Here is a 12,853-nt window from a genome sequence, read left to right on the forward strand (position 1 = left end):
AAAATCACCTAGTATTATTGTGTTGTGGTCTATTTGGTTTCTGAAATTGAGAAGGATTTGTTTGACATACATAGATGAGCCACTGTTTGGGGCATAGATGTTTATGATTGTTATATCTTGCTGATTTATGCTTCCCTTAAGCAGTATGAAATAACCTTCTTTATCCCTTCTGACTAACTTTGGCTTGAAGTCCACATTATCGGAAATGAGGATGGATACTCCAGCTTTTTTGCTGAGTCCATGTGCATGGTATGTTTTTCCCCATCCTTTCACCTTTAATCTATGGGTATCTTTTTCTATGAGGTGAGTCTCTTGCAGGCAACATATTGTTGGATCTTTCTTTTAATCCAGTCTGCCAGTCTATGTCTTTTGATTGATGAATTCAGGCCATTAACGTTCAGGGTTATTATAGAGAAATGATTTGGTTTCCCGGTCATTTGGTTCATTTTTAAAATTTTGTTTATTTATTTGTTTGACACAACTTGTTTCCTCCTTTATTTGACAATTCCTTTAGGATAATTCCTCCCTTTGCTGATTTGCTTCTTTGTTTTTCATCTCTTCCTCATGGAATATTTTGTTGAGAATGTTCTGTAATGCTGGCTTTCTTTTTGTAAATTCTTTTAGCTTTTGTTTATCATGGAAGGATTTTATTTCATCGTCAAATTTGAAGGTAAGTTTTGCTGGGTATAAGATTCTTGGTTGGCATCCATTTTCTTTCAGGGCTTGAAAAATGTTGTTCCAGGACCTTCTAGCTTTTAGGGTCTGGATTGAAAAATCTGCTGATATGCGTATTGGTTTCCCCCTGAATGTAATTTGGTTCTTTTCTCTCACAGCCTTTAAAATTCTGTCTTTATTTTGTATGTTAGGTATTTTCATTATAATGTGCCTTGGTGTGGGTCTGTTGTAATTTTGTGTATTTGGAGTCCTGTAAGCCTCTTGAACTTGATTTTCCATTTCATTCTTCAGATTTGGGAAATTTTCTGATATTATTTCATTGAATAGGTTGTTCATTCCTTTGGCTTGTTTCTCTAGGCCTTCCTCAATCCCAATAATTCTTAAATTTGGCCTTTTCATGATATCCCATAGTTCTTGTAGATTCTGTTCATGATTTCTTACCATCTTCTCTGTTTGTTCAGCTTTGTTTTCAAGGTTAAATATTTTGTCTTCAATGTCTGAGGTTCTGTCTTCCAGGTGTTCTATCCTATTGGATATGCTTTCTATGGAGTTCTTAATTTGGTTTATTGTTTCCTTCATGTCAAGGATTTCTGTTTGGTTTTTTTTCAATATCTCTAACTCTTTATTGAAATGATCTTTTGCTTCCTGTATTTGCTCTTTTAACTGTCGATTGGTGCGATCAATCAATGCTTGCATTTGCTCTTTCATCTCATCATTCAATGCTTGCATTTGCTCTTTCATCTCCTCGTTTGCTTCTCTGATCATTTTAATTATGTACATTCTGAACTCCTTTTCTGTCATTTCTTCTGCCATGCTGTCATTGGGTTTTATTGATGTAACATCTAGATTTGTTTGCAGCATTTTCTTTCCTTGTTTTCTCATGTTGTTCAGATATCAGTGGACCGCTGAGATATTGCAGATTTCCTCTGTTGATTTACAATGACCCTGAAGATTTCTATATATATCCCCTCTTAGCCTTCAGTAGGCTGAAGTCTTGGAGGAGGTTGATAATGCGGTGCTCCACAAGGAAGCTGCCTCTCTAGGAGTAGTGGCCTTCAGGTGGGGTATATTCCCTGCTAGTGGGCAGAGGTGCCTCCACTTGTTGACCAATGGTCATCCAAAGGGGACCTAGGCTGTGGGCTGAGGCAAGGCCTGTTTGGGCCTGAGCCTCTGGTTTTACTGTCCTTGTGGGAAACCTCACCCAGCAGGGAAGACTCACCCGGTGGGGAGGTCTCGCTGGTCAGTTTCCTCCTAGAGGTTCCCCTCAATTTACATCTACTGCCTGGGCTGGGCTGCCTTCCTCTGCAAAGTTTCCAGGGGCCCGGCCCTACCTCCTGGGCCTGGGAGCCTCACCCTTCGCAGATGAATCTCCTTAGGCTGCCCCTCCTCAGAGAATTTGCCCATAGGCCTGGAACCTTCGCTCCGCCCTAAGCCTGTCTCTGTGCGGCTCTTCCACCCAGAAGCCTCCTAGATCCTGGGACCCTGTTCTGCACCTAATCGCCTGGCTGCGTGGCCCCTCCTCTGAGCAGCCACCTGTGGCCCCGAACAATCGCTCTGAGTCCCAGAGACCCGCCACAGGCCTCTTCCTCCAGACAGCTGCCCAGTATGCCGGTGCGGTCACTAGGAGTCCAAGAAACTCACTTCGTGCCTCCTCCTCCCACCAACCACCCGTAGCCCGGGGCAATCAATCACTCCGAGTCGAAGTGACCCTGCCCGTTCCTCCTCCTTCTCCAGATAACCCCCCGGGTGTTCAGGAGCAGTCCCTCTGAGTGGCTCTGAATCCACGTGACCCGCTGCACGGGTCCTCTGGGCCACCGCCCGGAGCTCTGGTGTGGTCCTTCAAGACCAAGCGTCCCACCACGCTTCTCCTCCAGGCAGCCCCCCTGTGTTCAGGAGCTGTCACTTTAAGACCAAATAACTCACCAATCGCCTTCTCCTCTGAGCAGCCGCCTGGAGCGCTAATGCAGTCACTGCGAGTCCAAAGGACCCGCCGCGCTCCTTCTCCTCCTTCTCCTACTCCTCCGGGCAGGCCCCGGGGTTCAGAAGTGGTCAGGGTCCAAACAGCTCGCCACGCAGCCCCTTCTCTGGCAACCGCCTGTAGTTCCCGTATAGTCGCCCGAATCCAAGCGGCTGCTCCTCTTCCTCCTCGTCCTCAGGGCAGGCCCCGGGGTTCAGAAGCGTTGTTCTGATTCCAAACAGCTCGCCGCGCGGCTTCTCCTCTGGCAACCGCCTGCAGCTCTGGCGCAGTCTCTCCGAATCCAAGTGGCCACGCTCCTCTCCTCCTCCTCAGGGCAGGCCCCGGTGTCCTGAGTCCACACAGTTCTCCCCGCCTCTCCTCCCCCGGGCAGCCGCCGGAGCCCCAGTGGCTGTTCCGAGTCCCAGCGCTGTGCCGACCGGCCTCCTCTATGGCGCTCCAGCGGGGGGAGGGGCGTCTCGCCGGCAGTTCTACTTCACAAAGTTTCCTGCGTTCCGGGACCCCCGTCCCATCCGGGATGCCCCCCCCAGGGGGTGAGAGTCACCCGGCTACTTTGAGTTGGTCCCAAGCGTCTCAATATCTCCTCTCTTGAATCCTGAGTTCTGGAGCAACACGTAATGCAGCCACCCTCTAGGCCGCCATCTTGAAAACCCCCAGGATGTTTCTTCCCAAATCACATTTTAGAGACTGTTTTCTCAGGTCACTTCTGGCACCAATTTTCTTAGTTATGGTTCTCTAGGAAATAGATTCTTGGATAAAGAGTTGTTTGCAGGAAGTCGTTGCCCTTGGATTCAATACCTGTGGGGCAGCGAAGGATGTAGGATTAGAAGAGGAGAAAGTTGAACTCTGTTGTGCTTGCAACAAAGGTCATAGTCACACAGGATCTCTGGAGCCCATACTACCCTGAAGCAAAGGAGCTAGGCCTTTCTGTTCCTACTTCAACCCATTGGATGATCATAGGGAATGAGCGAGAGCTCAGATAAGGAGGTTTTCTCTAGTTAGGGGCCATTCCTGAAAAAGGACTTTAAAAGGACAATGCACCAAAACTCTTGCATCTGGGAATGCCTCAGTCCTGCATGGAATATCTGAGCACCACTTCACCATACCCACAGTAATCCAATAATAATAATCATCAAAATTCCAAGGGATAGACTTTACCTATGTTCACTAGTATATGGTAGTATTTCTGTTAGCCCTTTCTGCTACCTTTATTACTCAACAACTCATCCCTAACAAATATCCAAAACTGGTTAAATATTATGTGGTATAAGACACCATATGTGTTTTTGTCATTTTTCTGAGAATTTTTGTAGTATATCTGTAAGCATGCAAATACTCAGACATCATGATCTATTATGGACAATCAGAAAATAAACATTACATAACTATTTTCATGGAGGAGCTTCATTAAACACTAAAAAGTTTTATTCAAAATTTAAATGACATCTAATAGTTTTATTATGTCTAAAGAGTATATTAGAAAACTGAAAACTCAGAGGACATTTTGGATGTGATTTTCCAACTTGCTGTTATTATATGGACAATATGGTATAAGAGGAGATCAAGAGGAGCAATGTAATTGCTTTTTGTCAATAATAATAACTCAATTTATATTATCGTTTTGCATATATTCAATCAATTTGACTGCTTTTTGAGTTTGCAGAATGCAAAAGCAATTTTAGTGGGTTCCAAAATAAACTTTGAGACTGATGGCAGCAAAATGGCAGAATATCAGGTAAAAAAGTTTTGTTGGCAAAGACACTGAGGGAAAGAAATTTTTCATAACTAAAATCCTTTGACTCAAACTTTTAGTATTGGTTTTTTAATTGACACTTTTATTTTTATCTTATACTATAATTAAGTGGTAACGATAATATTAATTAAACAACTATAGAAATAAATATAGATCCTTTTGGCTCGTTTTTTCATAAACTCAATTTGATTATTAAGTTGTCCAAAGTAAAGAATAATTTTATTTATTGAAACTAATGTAAATAAAAAATACCACCTAAAGAAGCAGAGCTATGTATGCAGGATCTATGCTCTATCAATGTATAAAAAAATTTTTTTTGGGGGGGCAGAAATTTCTTTAAATTTATTTTAATGCTTTGGTTAAGTGGTTCATTAAATGCAAGCATTAAAAGTTACCATTATTATTTTCTTTGATATGTTTGTCCTTAAGTGTAGTTCCTCTCATTTTTGAGGTTACTATTATTTTGTTATCACTTGTGTTTTATAAACTGTCCTCACAATCCATTTTCATAGCCTCTATTTTAACCTTATATCTTGTTTCATTTGTAATACAGCTGTGATTTTGTATTAAAGCAATAATTAACTGATGACTATCAGAGACATGCATGCTTTTACTGCTCAAGCCACTTTCTAAATAAGGAATTTAACTGAGAAATGAACATACATGCTACACGTTGAGAGTCTGTTTTTAAAAAAAATTAATAAATAACTTTAGATGATTTTCTATTGTTCATCCTTCTTTATTCTACAATCTGCAAATATGTGGCAGATGACTCAGGTAATATTCTTATACTTCTGTAACTACTATTGATTTTTCCAGTGTTCATAAAATTTATTCCAGAATGGGTTTATATGTAGTCATTCTGCGTATCTACACTGACACCCAACACTGCTTTCCCATCAAGTGCCAAGCATACACATTAGTATACATATAGAGAGGGGAATGTTCAGTTTTGTAGAGCTTATTTTTAATCTCTTTTGAAAATTTGATTGAAGGTTGTTGGGAAGCAAAGCATTGTACACTCTTCACTTTCCTTCTGGCTGTTCCCAAATTGCTAAAATACAATGCAGGTACTTTCCTTTACCTTTTAAGCTCATAAATTAAGAAATACTATTCATGGAGGATTAGGTACCTACTTTAATAATACATTATAAAAATTATTTTGCATTACTGTAACACAGTCACATCTATGTTTATAGCAGCTCAATTTACAATAGCTAGATTGTGGAACCAACCTAGATGCCCTTAATAGATGAATGGATAGAGAAACTGTGCTATATATACACAATGTAATATTATTCTACCATAAAGAAGAATAAAATATATCATTTGCAGGTAAATGGATGGAATTAGAGAATATCATGCTAAGTGAAATAATCCAATATCAAAAAACCAAAGGCTGAATGTTTTCTCTGATAAGTGGTTGATGATACATAATGGGGGTGCAGGAGTGGGGGTAAGAGAAAAATGGAGGAACTTTGTATTACATAAAGGAAAATGAGATGGAGGAAGGGGCGGGGGTATGAAAGATGGTGGAATGAGACAGACATCATTACCCTATGTACATGTATGATTACATGAATGGTATTAATCTACATCATGTATAACCATCATGTATAACTACATCATGAAATAAAAAGTTGTAACCCCATTTGTGTACAATGAATCAAAATGCAGTCTATAAAAATAAAAAGGTAAAAATAAATTACTTTGCATTACAACCATATTAATTGTGAATGCATTCATATTAAATTGCCAGAGATTGCCTTTGAATTAACCCTGGCACATGGATATTCTGGAAGTATGGTTTCAAATATCAGCTTTGCTTATTCATCTCTTGGTTCCAAAGAGGCACCCAGGGAGAGAAATGTCTTTTGATTGCTCTGGAGGACCAAGGTTTCTGTGGATATCTGCTACGTCACTGATAATGGTTTACATGCTTCTGATTATATTGAGTTAAAAGAGAAATTAATATCCAAGAAATAACAAATAGCAGAGAGTGACGATTTTAACATTACCACAAAATGAACCACGTGCATATTTCAGATGTGATGACAAAAATAGATTCTTTTGGAAAAGCTGATATCTAATGCCCCCTTAAGAAGTCTGATTTAATTTCAAAAGAAAAATCACACAATTTCCTGATTCAAACTTCTCATCTGTGTAGTGGGAGCATTTGTTTTGGTCTTCATAGGTATTCTCCTTGGGAATACTGGTTATGAAAGAGGATATTTCAACTTTACACACAGAAAACTAGTTCTCAAGAAATGAAGTCAGTGGAACATATACAAATCAGTGTAGAAATTTCTGTTATGGATAGTGTTATTTGTGTAGGGATAAAAACTGTACTTGTAGGGTAGATAATAAGAAATGACATCTATCACCATGAATAGTATAATGTCACCCATTGTTATTGCTAAAAAAATATATGTATTACACACACATACACCCACACACACAATTTCAGACTTGTGCATCAAATTATGCCTGCCTTTTAATTTTCTGCACAATTGAAAATTGTGAATAAAGCAAAATACTTATGATATTTAAAAGTAAGATTCATTACTAATTTTTCAAGTAAAATTCAATAGTTGATGATGTATTTAATCTCATCTTCAAGAAAACTAGATTTACAGCCAGGGAATTTAGCAAGGTAAACTTAGAAAGTCATTTAATCTCTCTTTCAGTTCTGCCTTGCTAATAGGGTAACTTCACAGATGAAATGTAGATAGACAAGTTCTTTGGAAAAATACAACATATAAATGCAAGATAGTATTTCTTTTATTGTTGCTCTATGAAAGTGAACCATTAGAAATCTGATGCCAAATGTGGGCACACACCCAGCTGTATAACACAGCTTTTTGAAACCCTCACTCTAGATAATACCTCTTTTGTTTTTCACTAGTATCATATACTATACTGAGCATTAAACAGGATACACTGAGCTCAGTAACATAGGACTTTTATTGTTATAAAAATAAATTTTAGAGTATAGGCTAAAATGTTTGAGGACTATGTTACTAAATTCTGCAGCCTAATATTGTAAAACCTCAATTCCTGTAACTTCTAAGTCATTCATGTTCAGTGTATAGAAAAAGTACCCCCTCATCCCTGTCTCAGAGTATCATGAAGACCCCAGTGCCATTAAAATCTTTACTAGCTGTGGGCAGAAAGTTTTGTTTGTATTGTTCATTTCATATACCTAATAACTATATTAACATTGGGTAATATACTCGCTAATTGAAAGATCAGCCTTACTATCTAAATTTTAGGTGTGAATTCATTCATTATTTATAATTGATTCACTTAAAAAGAAAGAGAGAGAAGGAGAGATAGAGGTAAGAAAGAAGTTCTTGCAGATATATTTTTTTAAAAATTAGTCTCTTTAAAGTATTATGGCATCATAGAAATTAAATTACTTAATTTTATCTGAAGAGGTCCTGAGTAGATTACAAATGAAATCTTGGATAATGAATTAGAGTTTTGGTTGAGGAAAATAATTGAATATTAATCGCAGTAATTGTCAGAAAATTTTTCTTCTTGTTTGTCTTGCATATCTGCATGTCTTAGTAGCAGATATCTTTCCTTGATTATCTTTCAGGGATGTTCATCTAGCAGAGAGCCTTGGAAGAAGAGATAGTATGTCCATCTGGAGCAAAGGCAGGCATACTTTCTGCCCACTAGGAAATGCTAAGGTTCCCCAAGTGCAGCTCCTGAAATACAACCCACAGCACAAGCAAGTGTCCTCTGATCTTTTCTTATTCTTCAGTGGGTCATCATTAGGATTAACATATATTAACTGAATATGTGTGATGTGAGAGTCCTTTCCTGGTAATCTTTAATCTCTTTCTAAGCATTGCTACCACAGATAATAATGACTAATGTAAAATCCCACCTCAATGTTATATAAGCACATGGGGCTGGGGGTGTAACTTAGTGGTAGAGCACTTGCCTAGCATGCACAGCACCCAGTTTCAATCCCCAGCCCTAAACACACACACACACACACACACAAGCAAATACAATTGCATGTAATTTCAATGTGGCTATGGGTGAGTCTTAACTAGACCAAACCTGAGTTCAAAAACTAAATAAATAAAAACCTGATCATAATCTTCTCATTAGAACACAGAACATGTCTCTCCTCAGATACTCCATCTAGTGTGATTCCTTCTTTGCATCTCTTAATGTTTCTATGTAATTGGTTCATTACAGTTTTCATTTTGGTGTAATTCCAGCACCTATTACAGTATATGACACATAGACTGTGCATAATGATTATCTATTGATTTTATTGGGGAATATCTTTGATCACCAGCTTAATTCAAATTGTCTAGAAAGACTGAAGAGTAAGTAGCATCAGATTCAAGAAGAATCTAAAATCATATCAAATGGACACACATGCTGCTTGGACTGAAATGACCGTAATTGTTGGTTTTCTTCATATTACCTGTGAATAATTATCCAGCTTTATCAAATTGATGCAGAGAAATGTACCCAGCTCTTTAATTGTACTCAAGCATATTGTTACTGCCTTAAAAAACACTATGCTCTTTCTTTGGGTCAAAATTGCCACTTAATAAAGAAGTATTCTTTGTCCATGTATGCTGCAAACTATTTGCTGTCAAAAATGTAGTTTTGTGAAACAACCATCAATAATGAGACCACATGTGCTAAGTAAGGCTGTCTCGTTTTGTTTTTGGTTTTGTTTCATTGCTGCCATTTTAGGTCTAGAAAAAGGAATGAACTTCTCTCGTTTACACTATATTCCCATGTCATACATTTTCTTTATTGCTTGGCTGACATAGGCACTCCATAATTAGGCATGGTTTCATGATTGCCATTCAGAACTGAACCTAAAGTGTAGGACTCATGCTCCTCTCTCAACTCTCTACTCTCCTGTTAACTTTATGCATCATAACCTGCAGAGAAGATGCAGAAATGAGAATTCTCTTCCTTCTTGACTAATTTTTGTTAACAAATGGCCCCATTTCAGGGAAATTGTGGAGGATGGTCTGTTAACATTGTATCAGGGACCATCTGGTTTCTTCAACTGAATTAACACAGAATACTAATAAAGTCTATTGCAGTTTTGAACACTAAAGGGCCAGTGAGCCTTTTTCTGTTATAGACACAAACTGCATCCTTCATCTGAAACAACCACTTCGCCATTTTATGCCAATGATTGTCACAAGGTCAGAGTGAGACAAGATGAATTGGTCAGCTAGAATTTGTCTTTACTGATGAAAGGCACAGTTCCTGTGAATCTGGGTTGATTCTACCAACTATCCATTTGAAGAATTTGGTGATGAGTTACTGACACTTGGCTCAGAGGTAACAAGAGATTATTTTGGTAGTCTGAAAAAGGTGAGCTTCCTTCTCATTTAAACTGTGATGTGATACGTAGGCTATTTCTGCTTTTCTTATTTTAAATAATAAAATTTAATTCCATATATTTAGAAGGCATATACCTCTTTTAAACTAGGTCCATCCTGCCTAGTCTAGGGACAGAAATTCCAGAAACTAACCCATTTGTTATCTCAGATTTGGGCAAAAGACAGAAGAACATGTTTCTTACATTGGGCTAAAGCCAGAATGTTGGGAGGATATTTAGGCTTACCTCCCACTAGGTGAATATCCATTAGGAAGCGGTGCTTGTGTGGTAGCTGTGTTGTGTGACACAGAAAAGCAAACAGCATACTTTCTTCTCTAACCTCATCTTTCTGTGCATGAGCCAGAATACCAAATTCACCCTCAAGTGCATTGTATTGCAGGTGACAGCTGGTGTGACTGTGTGTGGTAGAAATCTGCAAATGCAATGAATTAACTTTTGTATTAACACATGTGATCTAATCACATGCAGAATTATTCAACAGTTTTGCTCTTTAGATCCTGGGTAAATCACTTATTCCACAGTTATATTTTCAAAAATTATTCTTTTGAATTGCAATCATAAAATATCAGACACTTGTAAGAAAAATGATTTATGTTACAAATATATAAGAAGGGTTATTTAGATTGTATCATTGTGTTGCTTTCTTACTGTTGCAGCTTTCTGGGATGAGGCTTTATTAATATAGTATAATTGTTTAGCTTTTCAATTGCAATCTAACTGTTGTATTTTTCTTGTTTTTATGTTTTGTTTTTCAGGAATCGTCCCAGTTATCTGGGCTCCCCGAATATGTTAAAATAGTAGAAGTTGGACCTAGGGATGGATTGCAGAATGAAAAGGTACTTTTATATTAGTTTTACAGAGCATTTGAGTGTTTGAAATACTCAGTTTAAATATTAATATTTCTTAGGATGTTAAAGACATGTTCATTTTCACTTATTCCTTGAGTTTATAAATCACATTTCTTTTCAGTTAGGAAGTAAATTTCTGTTTGTCCTATGATAGACTCTATATGATTTTACTTATAATAAAATAACTTTTTATGTTTTTATAGGTTATTGTTCCTACAGATATAAAAATTGAATTTATCAATCGACTTTCCCAAACTGGCTTGACTGTAATAGAAGTAACCAGCTTTGTGTCCTCCAAATGGGTACCACAGGTATTTAAATCCATAATTTAAATATCTATAATTTTTAATTATATCTTTAATTTAACAAAAATTATTTAATAAGAACTCTGATAAATAATATTGTGATATTAACATGATATAATTGATTGTAATTACTAACTGTTATGGTTTAGATGTGGTATCCCCCAAAAGCTCACAGGTGAGATAATGCAAGAAGGTCTGGAGGAGAAATGGTTGGTTCATAGCCTTAACCTAGTCAGTAAATTGATACCTGATGGGATTAACTAAGTGATAACCAGGGGCAGGGGGTACGGACTGGAGAAAGTGGTTCATTGGGGTATGCATTTTATATCTGGAAATGGAGTCTCTCTGCTTCCTGTTCATTGTGTGAGTTGCTTCCCTCTGCCACACTCTCCACCATGATGTACAGCCACCTTGAGCACTGAGGAATGGAGTCTGCTCTCTATGGACCAAGACTTCGGAAATCATGAGCCTGCAAGTAAATTTTTCCTGCTCTACAGTTGTTCTGGTTGGGTCCTTTAATTGCAGCAATTAAAAAGCTGACTAAAACACTAACTTTCCATATTATTACAGACTATTAGCCTATGCACTGATTTGATTAAAACAAAACTCCTTTTAAGAAATATCTTATATGAATTGAAAACTAACTTGAAACTCCATACTAATTTCATGTGAATATATGGCCCAATGTAATGAGTAGAAGTTAAAGCTCTTAAATAGAATTTTAAGGACTTGCCATCCATTTACCATTTTACGACTTCCTCTATGAATAATCTAAACACTTCCAAGTGCTTTAGGCTTTTTTGTGTATTAAAAGGAAGTGACGATAATTGGCCTGACAGAATTTCATATTAAAGGATGAGAAATACATATATGTTCCCTTAACTTTGATTCTTTTAATGTTTATATTTGCTAGAGATAAGACATGAGAGTCATCAAAGATGGGGTGAGAACAGTCATCCATAATCTTCTCTTGAAAACTGATAAGATGATAGAGCTTTGTCCAGAGTTTTTAGGTGTTTGGCAATGGTCCTTGATTCTGAGATTGGATTCTAGTTTCTAAACCACAATTAACATTTAGCAACCAGGACAGCCCTTTCCTTTCCCAATCCAGTGCCTGTTCTCCAACCTGGGATCCCTCAGTCTCCTTCCACCCTGTAACTTAATTTTGCAGATCACTTCTGATCCCACTCCCTGGTTTCCGTTATTCTCTACTCTTAATTAGTTTGTTTCACCACCTACTCGCGCCCTATCATCTATTACATCTTTTCATGACCATTAAGTTTCAGGGTTTGCTGATTCTGCTTCTAGTACTGTCCTCTACCTATGCCTCTTCTTTGGGTGTCCTTCCTATGCTGACATCCATCTCTTTGAGGTGTGCAAATTGATACTTCTTGTCCTACCACTTCTGATAAATTTCACTAGAATGTGCCACTGGCACCTTAAACTCACTGGGCTCAAAATCAAGCTCACAGTGTCCATCCTGCTTTATATGAAGAGTTCAACTGTTCCTTTTGGAATCTTGGACTTTAATTCTTAAGGGACTATCCTTTTTATTTCCTCAGTTGCTATTTTAGTCAGGGATGCTATAATAGAATACCATAGTTTTGGTAGCTTGGGTGACAGAATTGTCATAGTTCTAGACACTGGGAAATCCAAAATCAAGATTTCAGCAGAGCTAGTATCTAGGGATAAACTTCTTCCTGGTTTGTACAAAACTGTCTTCTTATTGTATCTTCATATAGTGGATAGAAGAAAGAAGCAAGTTTTTTCTTGTCTCTTCTTATAAGAACATTGATCTCATCATATCCTCTATTATCTGATTACCTGCCCAAAGCTTTACCTCCTAATACAATGGAGTTTAGAATTTCAACATGAATTCTGGAGGGATTCAGACATTTGGTG

General features: G+C 37.8%; 1 protein-coding gene across 1 annotated transcript in view; it reads left to right on the plus strand.

Annotated features, from left to right (window-relative positions):
* HMGCLL1 (3-hydroxy-3-methylglutaryl-CoA lyase like 1) overlaps positions 1-12,853 on the plus strand; it is a 189,085-nt gene that overhangs the window by 31,919 nt on the left and 144,313 nt on the right. Inside the window, exons 2-3 of the mRNA XM_079148680.1 lie at positions 10,554-10,634; positions 10,850-10,957. Of these exons, the coding sequence (XP_079004806.1) occupies positions 10,554-10,634; positions 10,850-10,957 (189 nt within the window). The remainder of the gene's footprint in view (positions 1-10,553; positions 10,635-10,849; positions 10,958-12,853) is intronic.

This window comes from Sciurus vulgaris (assembly GCF_902686455.1).
Source record: "Sciurus vulgaris genome assembly, chromosome: 7".
Lineage (NCBI taxonomy): Eukaryota > Metazoa > Chordata > Mammalia > Rodentia > Sciuridae > Sciurus > Sciurus vulgaris.